At 41.5% G+C, this 23773-nt stretch overlaps 1 protein-coding gene across 4 annotated transcripts in view; it reads right to left on the reverse strand.

Annotated features, from left to right (window-relative positions):
- Positions 1–22684, reverse strand: part of cables1 (Cdk5 and Abl enzyme substrate 1) — a 41582-nt gene extending 18898 nt beyond the window's left edge. For all 4 annotated transcript variants that reach the window (XM_072440889.1, XM_072440887.1, XM_072440888.1 and 1 more), the window contains exon 1: positions 22097–22684. In XM_072440889.1, the coding sequence (XP_072296990.1) occupies positions 22097–22623 (527 nt within the window). In that variant the 5' untranslated portion in view covers positions 22624–22684. The remainder of the gene's footprint in view (positions 1–22096) is intronic.
- Positions 22685–23773: the final 1089 nt, after the last annotated feature.

Raw genomic sequence — 23773 nt, forward strand, 5'->3', positions numbered from 1 at the left:
AAGTTAATATGACGTAAAGAAGCCAGATAGAAAAAAAGATACTTAGAATCTTCTTTTTTCACTTCTTTCATTAGAAAATAGAATTGAAATGACTTATTAAAGTGTCACAATTCTAATTCTTTAGTTCTAACTTGACCACAATTACAGATTAACCAACAATCTTGACATCCCTACTTGACTAGATGAATGTACATCAAATCATTACCTTTTTGTTCAAACAGAATGTATTTATTTGTATTTATTATGCATGCAGAACAAAACTGCATTGATTTAATGGGAGTATAAGGCATTGAACCAGTGTTAAAACAACACTCTTTAGACACTCCTATTATTCATTATAGTCTGTGTGGGACGTGATATCTCCAAATCTCACATTATCACAGTGTATTTCCCTGAATCACAGCAGACACAGCACGTTCATAACAAGAGCAAGGGCCCGGGTTTTGCTGTTCGCGTAACACATTTTGATTTCACACGTTCAGCAACAGGCTAATTGTATTGGAGCACTTTTCAACAGATGGACTTTAGAAACAAGGACACACGTGACGAGCAAATGGACTAATGAGTGCTTCGTGAAATGGATCAGTGCTGAATGTTCAACACCAACTGGAATCAAATGTAAAGAAAACAGACAAAGCAGGTTTTTAAACGCAAAAGAGTTAAATCAAGGTCTCTGGCTATATTCAGTGGTGAAATGATTGTCTAATGCAGAGGTGTCCAAACTTTTTTCACCTGAGGGCCGCATTTTGAAACTTGTATGCAGCACAAACAACCCAATCGAATTTGAAAGTGAATCCTTCAAAATTTTGAGCCTCCACACCTTTAATACTACTTAGAACACTAATAATAGGTTGTTATAACATCAAAATGCTTGAATTTGTCCAATTCTACAGTAAAAAGTACTACTGTTTGTCGGTTTGGACCAAGCTGGAGGGCCGCCAAAAAATGGTCTGGGGGCCGCTTTTGGCCCGCGGGCCGTAGTTTGGGCATGCCTGGTCTAATGTGATAACCAAATAAAGGATCAAATAGCTGTGTGTGAAGATCTGGATTCAAACCAAGAATCTCCTGGTTAAGGGGTAAATGCTTTATAAATGGCTAGTTTTAAGTCCATTTAAACTACTAGATTCTTTCTTTGCAGATCCCATGTCGATTGTAATAATAATGAACATTTTTTCAACCATTTTGAGTGACCTGCTGGTCTATGTGACGAATGCTTAAAATACTAATAAAATAAAGTATTTTTGGGTGGGTCAAATACAGGGATCTAGGGCTGCACAATACATTTCAATCAAATCACAAACACTGCAGTTATTTAGGCAGAATGTCCATAGTAAACAGCTAAATATAGTCTTTTTATTGAAAAAGAAAATCTGCAAACCCTATCGTGTTTAGACCTCTACAAACATGTTTTTAAATGATTACAGTGAACAGAATCCTACTTTTTAAACATAAATCGCAAATGTAATCGCAATTGCAATACTATTGTTGTTTTTACAAGGATTGTGCCTCAACAAATTGTATTTTTTTAATCAAATTGTGCAGCCCAACAGCTTTTCCTCTATGACTTTGCAAAAAACGTTTAACTGTAACTCTTCGTGTGTATGTTATAGTTAAATATACATACTCAGTAACTTGGTGCAACACACAGCTTATTTCACAACGGCACATATTTTGTAATTCCCCCTCTTCTCTCTCTCTGAACAACAAACGATATATGCACATGCGGCAGGATCAATGAAAAGAAATAAGCAACAGAATTCTGACTGAGAAGTGCAAGAATAAAGGGTCAAATCTTTAAAAACCAACACAGTAAGAGAATAAAAAGTCAAGTTATGTACAGGAAATGACCAAGACGACAGGTGTTTACACTGACCCTGGGTGAAAAACAGCTTTACGGAATACATAGCTTGTCACAGAAAACACGATTAGTTACATATGAATCCAAGCGAACAAAGCGGAGCATTATTTATCATGAAAACGAATCCAGTCATAACAGGAAATGCCAGATTACAGTTTAAGGCACAAACGGACGCCAAAATAAAAGGCTAAATATAAATGTTACCTTTATTTGGGCCAACTGTATCTGTACAATTATCGACTAAACTGTATAAATATATTCCTATACAGTTTATTAGAGACGGGCAGATCGACACCAAATATACAATTAATAGATACTGACAGATGTATCTAAAAGTATCAATACTCAATCAATACTTAAAATGATGGGGGGTTTTAAATACATGTTCATATTTTTGGTTTTCTGCACATCTATTTACTATTCATATTAGTTCAAGCAGAAGTTGAACGAAAATATCAATGGCCAACATAGTTTCAATGCATTTTAGTACAAAACTCATTGGTATCGGCTTGAATTGAATCAAAAGTGTATATATTTTTCATAAAACTATATGTTGAGCAGTGAAAGTAGCTCTGTAAAAAATATACTTCTGCAAATGTGAAACAAAAAATGTCTGGGGCCCTCAGTTTGGTGATAAAGTAAGTTGTTAAAGTAAGTATGTTTTTATATCACTTTACCGCTCGCTTGTTTATGTAACAGCTGAAGTATTCACAGATCTTACAGAAATATAGATGAAACGGCAGAAGTTTATGCATGTAGTGGTAGTAGTAGAATGGTTTAAAGACTGGTTTTCTTTAGAAATATAGCTTCATTTATTCCGGTTTACCATGTGATGTGCAATATATTATCACCATATCAGTATTGTGTATTTTATGAAATCATTCCCAGCCCGTGTATCTACAAAGTCTTGTGTATAACAGCCATAGATATTATGGCACAGTAAGCCAGACAGATGCTCCACTGGATTTACACCTCTGAGGAACAGACGCCGTGCGCGCTGCCAGTCGGGTTAGTGTGGAAGTATGTTAAAAATGACAAGTGTAAGTGTCAATAAGATCCAACACTTTCAAGCCTGAGAGCGGAGAAGAAGTGGAGAAGGTGATATGAACTGCACTCTGTGTGAATCATGTGCCATGCTGCTATTTCATACATGCACTGAAAGTTTAATTGGATCTATGATGGTTAAAGCGATGTGGACAGAGACTAGAGGACTGGGTGGGCATCACCGACACTGCCCTAAACTGGTTAAGGTCCTATCTGGAAGACAGGAAGAACTTTGTCCCAAGGGTCAGTCCTGGGTCCCCTTCTGTTCAACCTCTACATGCTGCCGTTAGGTCAGCTGATACGCAGTGAAAATGTGTCCTATCACAATTATGCAGACGAGTCAGATCTATGTTTCACTGTCGGCAGGTGAATATGGACCAGTAGATTCACTCTGTCACTGCATCCAACAGATCAGTTTGTGGATGCAAAACAACTTTCTCCAGCTGAACTCAGACAAGACTGAAATCATCGTTTTTGTCCCACAGAAACAAAGAGAAAGTGTTAGCGGTCACCTCCAGAGTCTCGATCTGGAACCTACAAACCAAGTTAGAAATCTGGGGGTAATAATGGACTCAGACTTGAACTTTAACAGCCACATCAAATCAATAACATCAGCAGCTTTTTACCATCTAAAAAACATTGCCAAAATCAAAAGCATTGTGACTTAGAGAGACTTATCCATGCGTTTGTCTCCAGTAGATTAGACTGTAACGGCCGCTCACTGGCCTCTCCAAACGAGCTGTAAAACAGCTGCAGTACATCCAGAACGCTGCTGCTCGGGTCCTGACTAGAACCAGGAAGTACCATCACATTAGTCCAGACCAGAACCAGGAAGTACCATCACATTAGTCCTGACTAGAACCAGGAAGTACCATCACATTAGTCCTGTTCTCAGGTCTCTGCACTGGCTCCTGTGGCTCAGAGAAGAGACTTTAAAGCAGCTCTGCTTGTGTACAAGTCTCTCCATGGCCTAGCACCAAAGTACATCTCAGACATGTTAGTGCCATATGAACCATCTCGGACTCTGAGGACCTCAGGGACCGGCCTCCTGCTGGTGCCCAGAGTCAGGACTAAACATGGACCGGCCTCCTGCTGGTGCCATAGTCAGGACTAAACATGGACCGGCCTCCTGCTGGTGTCAGAGTCAGGACTAAACATGGACCGGCCTCCTGCTGGTGCCAGAGTCAGGACTAAACATGGACCGGCCTCCTGCTGGTGCCAGAGTCAGGACTAAACATGGGGAATCTACGTTTCAGTTTTATGCAGCTAAATTCTGGAACATACTTCCTGAAGATGTGAGACAGGTTCTACTCTGACAATGTTCAAATCCAAGCTGATTAGCTGTGCATGACTGAAATGATTTTCTTTGCACTCTTCTCTTTTATGTATTAAACTGTTTTGTGATTTCTGTCATGTCTTTGTGATTTTAAAGCATTTTTTTCTTGTTTTGTGAAGCACTTTGAATTGCTTTGCTTGGATTCTGTGATATTTACGAAGCTTTAAACCACAATAATGAAGAGAAACAGAACGTCTGTCAAAGCATTGGCTCTAATATGATTGTAATTCCAGATACTGTTGGACAGTATCTTGTTAGGCCCGAGCCCCAGCAGGGCGGAGGGCCTATTGCTCCCGCAACGCTGCCGAAGGCGCAGGCGCAGCCCGCATGTTTGGTACCCCGTCGCCCCTGGCAAGTACAGTGAACTAGCCCATGCCGAAGGCATGGATCATGCATACTTACTCCTGCTATGACAGAAATAGTCAACAATGAGTGAATTGGCGTAGCCCATTCACTCATTGTTGACAACAGCAGCGTGAAGCATCGTCCCGTACGCGAGAATCCATTGTTTGGATGTCCATAATCTGTTGTTATAGTGGAAACGGCTATATTGTTTTTGCTAAAAATATTATTATTATAAGGCCCGAGCGCCACAAGCTGGCGAGAGGCCGATTAGTCCCGTAAGGCCGTGCGAAGCACGGCTGCGAAAGTGCGCACGTAGTGCGCACGAAATCGAGCGCGGTCGTCATCCCCATATAAAGCACTCATTTGCCCTAAGTAGCTCACGAATACGTTCCCCATCTCTTACATGTTCCGTGCATATAAGCATGTAATGCAAAAATTGAACATTATTACTGTATAGAGGGCCAAAAACACAAAGTGGGCGGAGCCCACTCAAAATTAACGAAAGTACCCGTCAGTGACCAGGGACCCACACCATGAGGTAGGAAAGCGCTCGCGCTTTCCGAAAATGTATAGTTTATGATATTTGAAAAATGGGAAACATTGGTTGTTTCTTCTTCTTCTTCTTCTTCTTCTTCTTCTTCTTCTTCTTCTTCTTCTTCTTCTTCTTCTTCTTCTTCTTCTTCTTCTTCTTCTTCTTCTTCTTCTTCTTCTTCTTCTTCTTCTTCTTCTTCTTCTTCTTCTTCTTCTTCTTCTTCTTCTTCTTCTTCTTCTTCTTCTTCTTCTTCTTCTTCGGACCAACCCCCCTATTTTTCACCCAGTGAACATTGACGAAAAGTCACAAAAATTTACATGTCGTGCCTCTCTACATTCTGGCTATTTCCCTTTTCTAAAATAAAAAAAATTGGCGCGTCAGCGCCACCAAATGTACCAAAAATGCATTGAGAGATGGGAAATGACCCAAAAAAAATCTGATCGTAGAATCATGAAATTTGGCGCAGAGGTAGATGGTGACAAGAGAAGTAAAAAATATTATTACGGCAACGCCGTCCCCCCAACCAAATGTCGGCCATATTGCTTCAAAAATGGCTAAACATGACTTCGGAGTTTTTCCAAACGTCGTACTTTTACGAACTCCTCCCAGGGCGTTGGCCCTAAAAAGTTGAAATTTGGTGAAAATGCTACTGAGGAGTGGGACATCAAAAGTTATCCAAATTACATTGATACCTCTCACGGTCTCTGTGCGGCGAAGCCGCAAACTGTAACTAAAATTTCAAAAATCTCCCATATTTAAAATTTCTGCCGTTTGCGCAGATAAAGTCCGAATTGCATCAAATTAGAATCAGTTGTTAAACTCTTTGCCCTAAACCTACTTGAAGTGAAATGAATTAATTTGGCGCGACAGCGCCCCCTACAGATTTTATATGGAGGTTAAATGTTTAGTTTTGCGAAATTATCTGAAATTTGACACACAACTCAATTTTAGCATCCCCATCAAAAAAGTCAATGAGACCCATGTCATAATTGTTATGGCGTTGCCGTAACGATGACCCAAACCTTTCATGTTATTCCAATGGGGAAATCGCCAGAACATGTTTACACTTTAGACTTTCACAAACTCCTCCCCCTCAGGGCGTCAGCCCTATTAACCTGAAATTTGGTGAGACTCATCTTCAGGACCATCAAAAGTTATCCACATTTTCATTCAAAGAGTCACGGTGTCTGTGCGGCAAAGCCGCACATTTTGCCAAGAATTCAAAATAAAATAGCTTTTTGATGGTAAAACAAAGGGGAGAAGATGTGACAGCGTCACAGATTCAGCAGTAGGCGTAATAAAAAGGACAATTGGGGCGCGTTAGCACCCCCTCCTCTTGCGGCGTGGCGACGGTGTGGCGAGGGCCGATCATTGCCGCTTGCGGCTATATTTATTATTATTTTTCTTGTTCTTCTGCTTTTTGATCTCTAATTTGACCCCCTGAACATGCTCAAAAACTCATCAAACTTTGCCCAAAATTCAGAATCGGCGAAAAAAAAAATTTCTGGGCCATTTTTTTTTTTTGTTAAAAAATGGCGCGACAGCGCCACCGACAAAAGTCAAAATACATTGCGCCTATGGGAGACGCCCCGAGGTCAACTTTGGCGTAAAGCTGCGAAATTCGGGACACGCATTCCTCTCGTGAGGACAAAAAAAATATATTATTGTGGCCACGCCCCCAGACTTACCCTATGGCCGCCATCTTCCTTTGAAAATGAAAACACGCTGTGTTAGCCATTTTGTTCACGTCGAACTTTGACGAACTCCTCCTAGGGCGTTTTGCCCACCGACTTCAAAATCGGCGGACGTCTTCTGGACAAGTGGGGCATCTAAAGTTATCCAATTTTTTTAGATACCTTTTACGGTCTGTGTGCGGCGCAGCCGCAAAGTTGGACAACTTATTTTGGAATATTGCAGATCTAAAAATTGCTCCCATTTGATCAAAACCAGTCCGATTAGGACCAAATTTGAATCAGTTGTTAAACTTTCTAGTTTGGACCAGTTTAGGATGACAAAATTGAAATGGGCGCGATAGCGCCCCCTACAGAGTTGCCTTTGAGTGAACATTGATGGACAAAAACTGGTTTTACACAAATGTTCTAAACTTTGCCCAAAATTCTATTTTGGGGTCCCGAGCAAAAGGCTAATCAAACTTATGCCTTAATTTTTACGGCGTAGCCGTAGCCATGACGGAAACCTCCCATGTTATCCCTATGGGAAAATGCTAAATCTCTCGAATATCCACATTTTTCTGTTTCACACTTTAACGAACTCCTTCTAGTGCGTTTTGCCCACCAACCTCAAAATCGGCGTACGTCCTCTAGACAAGTGGGGCATCTAAAGTTATCCAATTTTTTGAGATACCTTTTACGGTCTCTGTGCGACGGAGCCGCAAACGTTTCCCAGAATTCTGACTATTTGGCCTTCAGAGTGGCCTATAAACAATAGAGTTTTTCCAAATGACATGATATTTTGCACAAAATTCTAATTTGCCATCCTGATCATACAAGTATGAGAGCGAAAGTCATATTTTGTACGGCGTAACCGTAGCGATGACAGAAACATCCCATGTTATCCTTATGGGAAAATCGCAAAATCGCTCAAATCACCACATTTTTACGCTTCACACTTTAACAAACTCCTCCTAGGGCGATTGGCCGATCAAACTCATATTTGGGGAAAATCATCTACACAAGCGGGGCATCAAAAGTTATCCATATTTTGATTCTAAGTGCTACGGTCTCTGTGTGGCGGACCCGCAAATATATGTCAGAAATGGGAAAACAGAAATCTCTAAAACGACCACATTTTTACGCTTCACACTTTAACGAACTCCTCCCAGGGCGAAAGCTCGATCAAGTTCATATTTGGGGAAATCATCTACACAAACGGGGCATCAAAAGTTATCCATATTTTGATTTTAAGTGCTACGGTCTCTGTGCCGTGGAGCTGCAAATATACTGTCACAAATGGGAAAAACGCCAAATCCTTGAAATGTTCACATTTACGCTTCACACTTTAACAAACTCCTCCTAGTGCGTTTGGCCCACCGATCTCAAAATCGGTGTACCTCTTCTAGACAAGTGGGACATCTAAAGTTATTCAAATTTTATGGATAACATTTACGGTCTCTGTGCAGCTGAGCCGCAAACTTTTTGCAGAATTTGGGCTATTTGGCCTTCAGAGTGGCCTATAAACAAGAGTTTTTCCAAATTACATGACATTTTGCACACAATTCTCATTTGCCATCCCCAAATTAAAAGTATGGGAGCCAAAGTCATATTTGGTAAAGCGTAGCCGTAGCGATGACAGAAACATCCCATGTTATCCCTATGGGAAAACCGCAAAATCTCTAAAATGACCACATTTTTACACTTCACACTTTAACAAACTCCTCCTAGGGTGATTACCCGATCAAGTTCATATTTGGGGAGAATCATCTACACAAGCGGGGCATCAAAAAGTTATCCATATTTTGATTTTAAGTACTACGGTCTCTGTGCGGTAGAGCCGCAAATATATGTCACAAATGGGAAAAACGCCAAATCCTTGAAATGTTCACATTTATGCTTCACACTTTAATGAACTCCTCTGTGGGCAATAGCTCGATCAAGCTCATATTTTGGGAAAATCATCTACACAAGCGGAGCATCAAAAGTTATCCATATTTTTATTCCAAGTGTCACGGTCTCTGTGCGCTGGAGCTGCACATTCGACCGACATTTGTGTTCATTTGCACTGGTTAAGCACAGCATTGAACATGTCCAATGTGTTGCTGTCTTAGTTCTTGGACAATTGCGTTAGCGCCAACTCTGTAAAATGCAGAGAGCAGAGTCGGAAGGCCGGCGGCCCGCGAGGGCCGTTGGATGCCGCTTGCGGCTTTAATTAGGCCCGAGCCCCAGCAGGGCGGAGGACCTATTGCTCCCGCAATGCTGCCTTCGGCAGCATTGCAACTGTCTGACCAAACATGCGGGCACAGCCCGCATGTTTGGTACCCCGTCGCCCCTGGCAAGTACAGTGAACTAGCCCATGCCGAAGGCATGGATCATGCATACTTACTCCTGCTATGACAGAAAAAGTCAACAATGAGTGAATGGGCGTAGCCCATTCACTCATTGTTGACAACAGCAGCGCGAAGCGCTGCATTCCTCCAAAAACCCTCCTGGCATCGTCCCGTACACGAGAGTCCATGCCGCAGGCATGGGCCATGCTTGTATCTGCTCAAATCAATGGAAGTCTATGGGGAGTGGGCGGGGCATCCCGACGGAATAGGGAGTGACGAGCGCGTAAGCGCTCGTAATGATGATTCCACCCCATGGCGGCATCGGGAAGGCTTAGAGCTTTCAAACGATGTATAATTTGTTGTTATAGTGGAAACGGCTATATTGTTTTTGCTAAAAATATTATTATTAGGCCCGAGCGCCACAAGCTGGCGGCGAAGCACGGCTGCGAAAGTGCGCACGTAGTGCGCACGAAATCGAGCGCGAAGCGCTCGCCCACTTCCAAACACTCACTAATGCACTCCTTCACTCACGCACGCCCCGTGCATACTAATTAGTAGTAGGAAAATGGAACATTACCGTTGTAAACGGGCGAAGCCCGTGCAAAAGTGCGCACTAAACGAGCACTTTACATTGGGATGACGACCGCTTTCGGTCGTCATCCCCATATAAAGCACTCATTTGCCCTAAGTAGCTCACGAATACGTTCCCCATCTCTTGCATGTTCCGTGCATATAAGCATGTAATGCAAAAATTTAACATTATTACTGTATAGAGGGCCAAAAACACAAAGTGGGCGGAGCCCACTCAAAATTAACGAAAGTACCCGTCAGTGACCAGGGACCCACACCATGAGGTAGGAAAGCGCGAGCGCTTTCCGAAAATGTATAGTTTATGATATTTGAAAAATGGGAAACATTGTTTTCGCATCGGAATATTATTCTTCTTCTTCTTCTTCTTCTTCTCGGGACCAACCCCCCTATTTTTCACCCAGTGAACATTGACGAAAAGTCACAAAAATTTGCACGCCTCTAAAAATCGTGCCTCTCTACATTCTGGCTATTTCCTTTTTCTAAAATAAAAAAAATTGGCGCGTCAGCGCCCCCAAATGTACCAAAAATGCATTGAGAGATGGGAAATGACCCAAAAAAAATATGATCGTAGAATCATGAAATTTAGCGCAGAGGTAGATGGTGACAAGAGAAGTAAAAAATATTATTACCTCAACGCCGTCCGCCAAACCAAATGTCGGCCATATTGCTTCAAAAATGGCTAAACATGACTTCGGAGTTTTTCCAAACGTCGTACTTTTACGAACTCCTCCAAGGGCGTTGGGCCTAAAAAGCTGAAATTTGGTGAAAATGCTACTGAGGAGTGGGACATCAAAAGTTATCCAAATTACATTGATACCTCTCACGGTCTCTGTGCGGCGAAGCCGCAAACTGTAGCTAGAATTTCAGAAATCTCCCATATTTAAAATTTCTGCCGTTTGCGCAGATAAAGTCCGAATTGCGTCAAATTAGAATCAGTTGTTAAACTCTTTGCCCTAAACCTACTTGAAGTGAAATAAATTCATTTGGCGCCACAGCGCCCCCTACAGATTTTATATGGAGGTTAAATGTTTAGTTTTGCGAAATTATATGAAATTTGACACACAACTCAATTTTAGCATCCCCATCAAAAAAGTCAATGAGACCCATGTCATAATTGTTATGGCGTTGCCGTAACGATGACCGAAACCTTTCATGTTATTCCAATGGGGAAATCGCCAGAACATGTTTACACTTTAGACTTTCACAAACTCCTCCCAGGGCGTCAGCCCTATTAACCTGAAATTTGGTGAGACTCATCTTCAGGACCATCAAAAGTTATCCACATTTTCATTCAAAGAGTCACGGTAAAAAATGGCGCGACAGCGCCACCGACAAAAGTCAAAATACATTGCGCCTATGGGAGACGCCCCGAGGTCAACTTTGGCGTAAAGCTACGAAATTCGGAACACGCATTCCTCTCGTGAGGACAAACAAAAAAAATCATTGTAGCCACGCCCCCAGACTTACCCTATGGCCGCCATCTTCCTTTGAAAATGAAAACACGCTGTGTTAGCCATTTTGTTCACGTCAAACTTTGACGAACTCCTCCTAGGGCGTTTTGCCCACCAAGTTCAAAATCGGCGTACGTCCTCTGGACAAGTGGGGCATCTAAAGTTATCCAATTTTTTGAGATACCTTTTACGGTCTGTGTGCGGCGCAGCCGCAAAGTTGGACAACTTATTTTGGAATATTGCAGATCTAAAAATTGCTCCCATTTGATCAAAACCAGTCCGATTAGGACCAAATTTGAATCAGTTGTTAAACTTTCTAGTTTGGACCAGTTTAGGCTGACAAAATTGAAATGGCCGCGATAGCGCCCCCTACAGAGTGACCTTTAAATTAACATTGAAGGTCAAAAATTAGTTTTACCAAAATTGTCTAAACTTTACCCAAAATTCTATTTTGCCGTCCCGATCACAAAAGCCAATCACAAAAATGCCTAAATTTTTACGGCGTAGTCGTAGCGATGACAGAAACCTCCCATGTTATCCCTATGGGAAAACCACAAAATCTCTCAAATTATCACATTTTTATGTTTTACACTTTAACGAAGTCCTCCTAGTGCGTTTTGCCCACCAACCTCTAAATCGCTGTACGTCCTCTAGACAAGTGGTGCATCTAAAGTTATCCAAATTTTAAGGATAACTTTTACGGTCTCTGTGCGACGGAGCCGCAAACGTTTCCCAGAATTCTGACTATTTGGCCTTCAGAGTGGCCTATAAACAATAGAGTTTTTCCAAATGACATGATATTTTGAACAAAATTCTAATTTGCCATCCTGATCATAAAAGTATGAGAGCCAAAGTCATATTTTGTACGGCGTAACCGTAGCGATGACAGAAATATCCCATGTTATCCTTATGGGAAAATCGCAGAATCGCTCAAATCACCACATTTTTACGCTTCACACTTTAATGAACTCCTCCTAGTGCGATTGTCCGATCAAGTTCATATTTGGAGAATATCATCTACACAAGCGGGGCATCAAAACTTGTCCATATTTTGATTCTAAGTGCTACGGTCTCTGTGTGGCGGACCCGCAAATTTATGTCAGAAATGGGAAAACAGCGGAATCTCTAAAATGACCACATTTTTACGCTTCACACTTTAACAAACTCCTCCTAGGGCGATTGTCCGATCAAGTTCATATTTGGGGAAAATCATCTACACAAGCGAGGCATCAAAAGTTATCCATATTTTGATTCTAAGTGCTACGGTCTCTGTGTGGCTGACCCGCAAATATATGTCACAAATAGGAAAACAGCAAAATCTCTCAAATTACCATATTTTTATGTTTTACACTTTAACAAACTCCTCCTAGTGCGTTTTGCCCACCGACCTCAAAATCGGTGTACGTCCTCTAGACAAGTGGGGCATCTAAAGTTATCCAAATTTTAAGGATAACATTTACGGTCTCTGTGCGACGGAGCCACAAACTTTACCCAGAATTCTGACTATTTGGCCTTCAGAGTGGCCTATAAACAATAAAGTTTTTCCAAATAACATGACATTTTGCACTAAATTCTAATTTGCCATCCTGATCATAAAAGTATGACAGCCAAAGTCATATTTTGTACGGCGTAACCGTAGCGATGACAGAAACATCCCATGATATCCTTATGGGAAAATCGTTGAATTGCTCAAATCACCACATTTTTACGCTTCAAACTTTAACAAACTCCTTCGTGGGCAATAGCTCGATCAAGCTTTACTTTGGGAAATATCATCTACACAAGCGGGGCATCAAAAGTTATCCATATTTTTATTCCAAGTGCTACGGTCTCTGTGCGGCGGCGCAGCAAATTAGACAGACACTTGTGTTCATTTGCACTGGATTGGCCATGTCAATTGTGTCGCCGTCTGTCAAGTTCTTTTTTAATTCAACACAATAAGGGCGCCATCTTTATCAAGTCGAAAGCGCAGAGTCGAAAGGCCGGCGGCCCGCGAGGGCCGTTGGATGCCGCTTGCGGCTTTAATTTTTTATTGTTCTTCTTCTGCGCTTTGAGCTCTAATTTGACCCCCTGAACATGCTCAAAAACTCACCAAACTTTGGCCAAAATTCAGAATCGGCGAAAAATTTTGTTTTTTCTGGGCCATTTTTTTTTTCCTAAAAAAATGGCGCGACAGCGCCACCGACAAAAGTCAAAATACATTGCGCCTATGGGAGACGCCCCGAGGTCAACTTTGTCGTAAAGCTACGAAATTCGGGACACGCATTCCTCTCGTGAGAAAAAATTCATTGTGGCCACGCCCCCAGACTTACCCTATGGCCGCCATCTTCCTTTGAAAATGAAAACACGCTGTGTTAGCCATTTTGTTCACGTCAAACTTTGACGAACTCCTCCTAGGGCGTTTTGCCCACCGACTTCAAAATCGGCGTACGTCCTCTGGACAAGTGGGGCATCTAAAGTTATCCAAATTTTTGAGATACCTTTTACGGTCTGTGTGCGGCGCAGCCGCAAAGTTGGACAACTTATTTTGAGATATTGCTAATCTAAAAATTGCTCCCATTTGATCAAAACGAGTCCGATTAGGACCAAATTTGAATCAGTTGTTAAACTTTCAATTTTGGACCAGTTTAGGATGACAAAATTGAAATGGGCGCGATAGCGCCCCCTACAGAGTGGCCTTTGAATGAACATTGATGGACAAAAACTGGTTTTACACAAATGTTCAAAACTTTGCCCAAAATTCTATTTTGGGGTCCCGAGCAAAAGGCCAATCAAACTTATGCCTTAATTTTTACGGCGTAGTCGTAGCGATGACAGAAACCTCCCATGTTATCCCTATGGGAAAACCGCTAAATCTCTCGAATATCCACATTTTTCTGTTTCACACTTTAACGAACTCCTCTTAGTGCGTTTTGCCCACCAACCTCAAAATCGGTGTACGTCCTCTAGACAAGTGGTGCATCTAAAGTTATCCAAATTTTAAGGATAACTTTTACGGTCTCTGTGCGACGGAGCCGCAAACATTTCCCAGAATTCTGACTATTTGGCCTTCAGAGTGGCCTATAAACAATAAGAGTTTTTCCAAATGACATGATATTTTGCACAAAATTCTAATTTGCCATCTTGATCATACAAGTATGAGAGCCAAAGTCATATTTTGTACGGCGTAACCGTAGCGATGACAGAAACATCCCATGTAATCCTTATGGGAAAATCGCAAAATTGCTCAAATCACCACATTTTTACGCTTCACACTTTAACAAACTCCTCCTAGGGCAATTGTCCGATCAAGTTCATATTTGGGGAAAATCATCTACACAAGCGGGGCATCAAAAGTTATGCATATTTTGATTCTAAGTGCTACGGTCTCTGTGTGGCGGACCCGCAAATATATGTCACAAATGGGAAAACAGCGAAATCTCTAAAATGACCACATTTTTACGCTTCACACTTTAACGAACTCCTCCTAGGGCGATTGTCTGATCAAACTCATATTTAGGGAAAATCATCTACACAAGCGGGGCATCAAAAGTTATCCATATTTTTGTTCTAAGTGCTACGGTCTCTGTGTGGCTGACCCGCAAATATATGTCACAAATGGGAAAACAGCAAAATGTCTCAAATTACCACATTTTTATGTTTTACACTTTAACAAACTCCTCCTAGTGCGTTTTGCCCACCGACTTCTAAATCGGTGTACGTCCTCTAGACATGTGGGGCATCTAAAGTTATCCAAATTTTAAGGATAACTTTTACGGTTTCTGTGCGACGGAGCCGCAAACGTTTCCCAGAATTCTGACTATTTGGCCTTCAGAGTGGCCTATAAACAATAGAGTTTTTCCAAATGACATGACATTTTGCACACAATTCTCATTTGCCATCCCCAAAATAAAAGTATGGGAGCCAAAGTCATATTTTGTACAGCGTAGCGATGACAGAAACATCCCATGTTATCCCTATGGGGAAACCGCAAAATCTCTAAAATGACCACATTTTTACACTTCACACTTTAACAAACTCCTCCTAGGGCGAAAGCCCGATCAAGTTGATATTTGGGGAGAATCATCTACACAAGCGGGGCATCAAAAGTTATCCATATTTTGAGTTTAAGTACTAGGGTCTCTGTGCGGTAGAGCCGCAAATATATGTCACAAATGGGAAAAACGCCAAATCCTTGAAAAGTTCACATTTACGCTTCACACTTTAACAAACTCCTCTGTGGGCAATAGCTCGATCAAGCTCATATTTGGGGAAAATCATCTACACAAGCGGGGCATCAAAAGTTATCCATATTTTTATTCCAAGTGTCACGGTCTCTGTGTGCTGGAGCCGCACATTCGACCGATATTTGTGTTCATTTGCACTGGTTAAGCACAGCATTGTACATGTCCAATGTGTCGCTGTCTTAGTTCTTAGACAATTGCGTTAGCGCCATCTCTGTAAAATGCAGAGAGCAGAGTCGGAAGGCCGGCGGCCCGCGAGGGCCGTTGGATGCCGCTTGCGGCTTTAATTGTTTCTCTTGTTTTCTGATGATAAAAACAAATACTCCAGTAAGATTTCAGTCGCATGATAAATCTGGCATCTGGTGTAAAACCTTTGACTGATTAAAGAGGCAGATGCTTCAGAAAGTGGATAATAATTAAAGGTTATAACAAAACTACGGTTTCAACTAAGAGTACTTTAGTAGTGGACAAGTTTATGGATTGGTCAACTAGTCCAACGATTATTTCTATCAATTTCTATTGTACAAAGATATTTTAAAATACATTATCAACCAAATGAAGGGTGAAATATGCTGAAGGCTTCTAGATAAAGACTATTAATGAATAAAGTCTTAAATCTGATATAGTTCATTCTATTTTGACATTTTGATTGAATAATGCCACTGTCTTTGTTATAAAAGGTATTTTCGTATGTTTTTTCAAGTCTGGTCCAGATAACTATTAAGAATATCAAGTCGCAGCCCTAAGCAAAACATTAGTCAAAATACTGTGACTATACATAACTGCTCTTATGTTTAAAATAATGCCTCACTCATTTGTCTGACAGTCGCAGCAGGTTCGTGCAGGAGCAGAGCTGCTGACGACCTTTAAATGATCTTTAACCAGCTGTGAAACCTGCTTCAACGACAAAGACGGTTTCCAGAGTTGTTCAAACGAATGGAAACAATAATACAGAACGGGCCATTCATTCACTTCAGCCGGGTCAGGGGTGAACTCTGGTCCTCAGACTCACACATACACATCCTTCAATAAATAATAGTGTTATTTTAACATAGAACAGGGGTGGGCAAACTGCGGCCCGCGGGCCACATACGGCCCGTTTGTCTTTATAATCCGGCCCGCCAAACATGCCAAGTAATATTTTTTTAAAAAGGCATCTGTCTGCACTTGTATCCTTAATAAAGATGACATGAAATGAATTAAATAATACATTAAATAGCCTATATTTGACAGAAAAGTTATATTTTATTTGATATTAGAAAAAAAAGAAAAAAAATCACACCAATGATGGCGGGCCGGCCCTCCGCTTCTTGCCTGGATTCGAATATGGCCCTCGGAGAAAAATAATTGCCCACCCCTGACGCAGAACAACAAGATCTGAGCTTTAACCTGTCAAATATGCACCTTATACGACTCAAAGATACCAACAAATGAGTATAAGATAAGTGAATACACGTTTTATATTCGACTTTGTATTTGTTGCAGCTCATGTTTTTTAAAGATGTTTTTTGTGTCAATGGAATAAAATAGCTTCTGTATTATTGTGTATTGTGATAGTTTGATGTAGAAATACACTAAAGCATTTCAGAATGTGTGACAGGACAGCACAACTTTTAAAAATCTCAAATAACAACTCCCGCTTTTGCTGTTTCTGTACATTTGTCCGTGTTGTTCAGCAGAAGAAAAGGGTTCCAACTTTTAGAATATTAAATGTAAAAGTCGACACAAAGAAATGATCGCTTGAGTTGATTATTTTTCTTAACTTCCATTGGATCAAATTCTACTTTACAAATACCACTCCCAGCAGTAAGAATAATGAAATGTCAACATGTTTTTGTAAATTAGACTATGGACACTATCACTTCTGATGATGCCACAATTACTACTTTACTACCCACGATCTGGCTTGAATGGCAGCATTTCTGATAGCATTTACAGAGAAATCTAAATAAAATGTAATCAGTAAACCGCATGCAAAATACTACGGCTTTCAACAATCATCAGCTTATGTTCCCCGACACATTATCATCGTCTTGTATACAGTACACTGACACAGCCTTTAAACAGAGCCCAGCAGAACAGCCATAAAACTATAATAAAGTGCAGAGTTTAACACGTAGCCCTTTTGGCCGGGCGCCACAGGACACCGTCTTCTGTTTTTAGTCCACGGACGCTCAGGAAATCAACCAAATGTTCCTCTCAGGGGCAAAGGGATATTACACCATTATGAAAAACTTAACTGTTACAGCCACTTCTCGTGTTCCTCACTAATAATAAGAAAGAATGTATTTACTTTCAACTAAGGTCTTAATATTGGTGTTAATATGTGTTGAATATTTCCTGTTCAGAAGCATGTGCAGTGGTTTTAGTTGACCACAGTGTCTTGAATAGTTCTACCGTATTTTCCGGACAATTACACAACACAAACTCTATTCTACTGTATTTCAATACAGAGGAATAGGATCGATACTTGATACCGGTCTTGATACCACAATGATAGAAACAAAATATATACCGTATTTTCATAGTTTTGACCGGGGTGCGACTTATACTTATATTTATACTTGTATACTTATACTCCAGAGCAACTTATATGTGATATTATTTGTTATTTTCACACTTGCAACCGCATTCCATACATCAGTGCAACTGATATATGTTTTTTTCTTCTCCATTATGCATTTTTTGGCTGGCGAGACATATACTCCAGTGCGACTTATAGTCCAGACAATACGGTATTATATTGTTAAACTAGAAAAACCTATAAAAGTATTTACAAATTGTTGGTTGTTGAATCAAATTACTGTATGATTAGCTGTGGTGTTATAATGCATCACTTGAAAGTAAAGCATATCTAAACTATTACGCATAAACTTCACAGAGATTCTTAGTCGTTTTTCTGTGTCAAACATCACCAAAACATAGCAGTCATTCAAGAGGCAAAAGCTTCTACTTACATAAAATAAGATTAGTCATTTTTGTGGGTGATTAGTGGTTATTTTTAACTTGTAATTCGTGAATGTGAAGCTTTATTGGTTTACTATTACAGAGGTCAAAACATTGCAAAACCTCTTTAACTGTTTCCGTCTTCTTTTCCACAATGGGCCCAGCGGTTTAACATCTTTGGGGAAAACATATTCATCTCAAATACGCTTCCTTTAGGCCTATAATAATAAATACACCCATGCTGCTCATCCCATAAAGCCCCTTTTACGCAACACAAAAGACCATCCCTACGAGACTACAACAGCGAGTCGTGTTCTCAAACGCGTTCCCATTCATTCTGACTGCGGACTGTTGAAGGAAGTCGTAGCAAAAGCAAAGCATTCTTACATAATCCACTTATTATTCCGAACCATGACTTCAGCGGACAACAATTGACCTCCCCGACCAGGAGAAGAAGTGACCCAAGCTCCACTAAAAGCTCCACATGTCTCTGTAATGACAACCACAACTTGTTTTCCAGTGGCGGTTAGTGCTGGCTCATGCTGAAACCGAAGCCTTGTTAAAACACAGGGCCAGAGAACGGGAAGTGTGATGCCGGCTTTGAAAGGATGAAGTCAAACAAAAACAGCCACGGTCCAGATTGCATAGGTGTATTTATATGTGTGCTGAATCATGGTGAATGAAGGAAGCGAAAATACCTTGAATAGAGGAAGAACAGGGAACTTTTTGAGGGTTTTTTAGGTTTGTTTTGGTGTTAATTATGAAGTAGTTACTGAGCCTGAATCAGTCTTAATAGATAATTTGTTTGTTATGAATGAAGTCTTTGTCCAGGTTTTGTTGAGGCTGTTACAAGTGTAGTTATTATGACATGAAGAAGTAAAAAAAAGATTACAGTCTACTACTACATCTTCTACTATAGTGTGTTTATTTGTTTTTTGCAATTGAACTTCTCTCAGTACCTTTACTTATACAGCTACTATTATTATCTGTAAAGCCCCAAAATAGTTAAATCCTAAATGAAGCTGTATTCTGTCAGATGATAATAGAAAAAGTAAAAGAAATTTGAAAACATTTTGTTACCAAATTCTGTCAGATATTTTATACATTATATGAAAATGTTTACATATGTTTGGTATTTAGGGATAATTTAATACACCCTTCTACACAATAAGTTAAAATAAAAATGAAATAGTCCATGTCTTAATTTACTAGTGAGACTAAACTAAAATTCCCTAAAAGCCAAAATAATAGTTTTTGTTTTGCTTTTGTTCATTAAAATAAAACCTTACATTTCTGTCAGATCAGAAGACAAACCTTGAAGCTTTTGTTCCATAGAGTTTGTTACAAATGTATAACTGTGCTATCAGGCCGCTTTAACCTTCTTGTTTACATAAAATATTGCAACGTTCTTTCTACTTGAACTTACAGTGTCCCAGCTTTTGTCTGGAGATGGAAGAAATAATCATTGCGTTGCCACAGAAACTAAGACCTCCGGCTTCGGAAAGGCCGCTTTGGCTCCACTTCAGACAATCTGTAACTTCCTGCGGCCAAAAGTGTCTGGGCGCGAGTGTCTTTTTGATGCCCCTGTGAGAGGAAGTGGACGACACAGAATCGCACAGAAGCCAGCGAGCTTTTGAGAGCGGCTCTGGGCATCCTGCCTCTCCGCGCCGCGAGGGAGCGGCGTCCACGCTCACACCAGCTGCCCTCGCCACACAGACCCACCACTGTGCACGGCTCCTGGGGACGACCGAGCCAGAGAGCCACCGGACCACGCCCGCCTCCATCAACACGCTACTTATTTGACTTGATATTACGTTTAGAGCCGGTGTTTTTCAAGGGCAAGTCCAACAACATCAGACTGTTTCTGTCTGCAGCCTGAAGTAGGTCAAGGGCAAACGAATGAGGCAACACGGTGTAATGGAAAATGGTGGAGACGTGGCTCCGAATATGAACCTGGGATTAAAGGATGTCAGAAAAAAGACACCAGATACTCACAAGGACAGGTATTTCTACAGACAAGTACACAAACTGGACAAAATTGTACCTTTCCTGAATAGTTTTATAATGATATATATTAAAAACTGTTATAAAAGTACGTGCTGGTATTAAAAAACTAGGATTATTTCATGTTGACTTAAAAAAAAGGTGTATATTGTCCCATTCCTTAAAAAGAATGAAATGTATACAGTGCTGTCTACATTCAAGGCCCTTAAGCTCTTTATGTCAAGGAATCTACGGCTGCAACTAACAAAGATTTCGGTAATCGATTAGTCTAGTAATTATTCTTTCGATTAATTGATTCGTTGATTTGTGAATATCAGAATTTTACTCAAATTTACCCAGAGAAAGTGGAACCATTTGAGGACATTCTGGAGTTATGATTTACTTCGATTAACAGCCTTAAAGGAATCATTCACACACATGTTCATACACCAGTGTGCGCAGACACGAGGGGCGAGGCAGGTTTAAGTGTCTTGCCCAAAGACACAAAAACACTTCTCATCTCTACCAATTATGTTTTAATACTAGAAGCAGGATTTGAACCGTGGACTTTCATTCATGTTAGACAAACAGTAACATAAGAATAAGTTACTAAGCCTGTTCTCAGCTGTAGTTTGCACATGGAGGTTCCCTTATTATACTGCTCAAGCCTCTGCTCTTCACAATATTCTACTGGATTGGATGTAGTACTTATTACACAGCAGAACGGTGACATTAAATAGTGAAATTGTATCATTTTGCTGGTTGTGGCAGTTTCACTTCTCTGGGAACAAAGTGCAGAAAGGAGAGTCAGGCTTAAGGGGAGCACAAGGTCAGTGTATGAAATAAAGACTGGACTTGCATAACAATCCAGCAGGTCCAGACAGTGAGAGGGCCGTGGCACAAGTGCGGCTGACAGGGACACTGGACTCACCTGTCGGGCACTGAAGAGGGCATTAGGACGTGGAGAAGGGGGGTTTTGTGGCTGGACAGAGGTGCGGACTTTTACAATGTTTAGAGCAGATGTTTCAAATGTTTTCCAAAAAAGAATGTATAGTCGTTTTAGGCTGGACAAAGCCGAGCGATGAGTGTCAGTGGGAATCTGGGCTATTGCTCCACAGCTGCTGGACATGACGACTCGGCAAAGAGTTATAAACAAACAAAGGCATATTTGAGCTCACTGTGCGAAATGTGACAAACGCACATGTCCGAGTGAAGGAAGAGCTGCAGGAGAGAGGACACTTTATATGACACTTTATAACACTTACTAACAACTACCATCAAGTGAAGTCTGGATGGAAAAGACATTGACCCAAATTACAACATAGTGCCAATGCCAACTTATGAATAAAATGCATATTATAATTGCTTTTCTGCTTAGATGTCTATAATGATGCTATAGTAGTAGTCCACAAAGACAGAAGCTGTGGGACACAACACTGTGCACTGTTGTAAACTGAGACAGACTGTCCCTATAGTAAGCAAAGGGCTGTCAAATGACAACATGACAAATGACTAATGCTCTTATGTAGTGGATGCACTGTTTAATCACGTGAGACTTTGTTGCTGTCCTGAGAATGCTGGTATTTGGTTATTACATTACTGTTACTGAGTAGAAAAGCCCTGGAAACATGCTGTGACTACAAAGTGCATGGGACTGCACATTCTTCACCTCATGTTTGACTTTTATGGCTGCAGACTTGACTTGACTTGACTTGACTTGACCCTGCAGCACATGCACTCTCTCTCTCAGCTCACAGGGGCTCGTCCCGGGACGGGGCAGTTACCTGGATCTCTGCAGCTCTATGGGAGCTCCCTCCAGGCTGTAGTTCTGGGAGGATTGCCTGTTGTAGGGTGCGGGAAGGATTCCCTGAGTGTAGGTCTGCAGCCTGCCTCTGGCTGACGGAGGCACGCCGGAGAAGGGCGAGCTGAAGCCTGCGGGCAGAAACGCGTCTCCCTCGGTGTCCGCGCACACTGGCGCCCCCGCCGCTGCTGCTGTGCTGGCGGGACACGTCCCGTGAGTGGCTCGGTTGCTCGTAAGGAGAGCCTGGTTTGCAGGAGCGACCGTGCTGGCGCTGGCCGGGGACACGCATCGCTCGGGTGAAACCAGGCTCTGTCTAGTCCTCGCCTCCAGCGAGCCCTCCTCCTCGGGCTGAGTGTCTGCATCGTCCTGCACGGGCCGTCCGTCCAGGGAAATGTTACTGAGAAAAGAGAGCGCGGCTTGCCTCCTCCTCGGGTCGATGCGTTTCCGCGTGAGCTCGGTGTGTTTTAATGGAAGTGTGGCTGTAGATGAGCTGCTCGTGGCAGCCGCCATGGTCCGAGGTCCTCAGCTGCGCTCCTCGCGCTCACACATGAATAAAAGCCAGTGTTGGGCTCGTGTGTGTGAATGGTCCTGTCTTTAAGTACATGTGAAAACAGCCAGGTCACGTGTGCGCGGTATTGTGGCAGCACAGGAGGATCTGGACCAATCAGCTGTCAGGAATACTGAGGCTTTTTTACATTCTCCTTCCTCTGGCTCCACTTTCTGCTTTGACATGGCACATTTCAGACAACTTAGTGTGTCTTATGTAACATACATGTGTTTCGATCAGGCCAAGTCAAAACATATGTCACTTTAAGGACGTTGAGTTCCCACATGAACGTGTTGAAAGCCTCTGAACTTCCTGCACTTGCACAAGAGTTCTTTGTGTGCTCAGTGATCAATGTGCTCTGGCAGAACGGGCCCTGTTTGTTTGAGGGAAAGATCTTTTATGGAGCCCAGTGTGTTTCTGCAGCAGTGGCGCCATCTGTCTGCAGAACGCACATTGCAGCCAACGTTACACGAGCTGTTTTGACAAATGACTGTGAAATATGCCCTCTAGTGTTGTCAGGAGGCATTCCTCCACATCTGCAGAAAGAGAGTCAAATCCAAAGCATCTTTGATTCATTACTCTGGACTTCTGCCACATTTGGGTTGAATATGCACTGGAGACTATGTTTTCAAACGGTTATAGTAGTATATATAGAGTATAGCAGTGGTTCTTCAACATTTCACACCAAGTGCTACTCAGGATTATAGTTTGCTCTTTAAATTACAGCTGAAATGAGACTAGACCATGAATAAGGGAGGCGAAGTTCTAAATGTTAACCCAAAGGAGGAAAAACACAGTAATACATATGTCTCTAAATAAAACAAATACAATGCAGAGGGGCCGTGTACCACTGGTATCGGATGTATAAAACAATAGTCATCATAATCTGGAATGTCTCCTCTGTGGGACCGATAAACTTACCTTATTTGATCAAAACAACTTTTGGAAGGCAGCGTGTGAACAGCAGTGTTCCTATGAGCTATTGCATACAACAATATCACTGTTTCCAAATGTTAAACCAACATATTCCTCAGTTACCACTAGACAACACAACCTTTATCTGAGTCTACAGAGAAATATTTACATCTGTGATAATCTGAACATGGTTATAAT

The sequence above is a fragment of the Eucyclogobius newberryi genome, unplaced genomic scaffold, assembly GCF_026437365.1.
Source record: "Eucyclogobius newberryi isolate DKJ021-1_F unplaced genomic scaffold, fEucNew1.0.hap1 SCAF_12, whole genome shotgun sequence".
Taxonomy (NCBI): domain Eukaryota; kingdom Metazoa; phylum Chordata; class Actinopteri; order Gobiiformes; family Gobiidae; genus Eucyclogobius; species Eucyclogobius newberryi.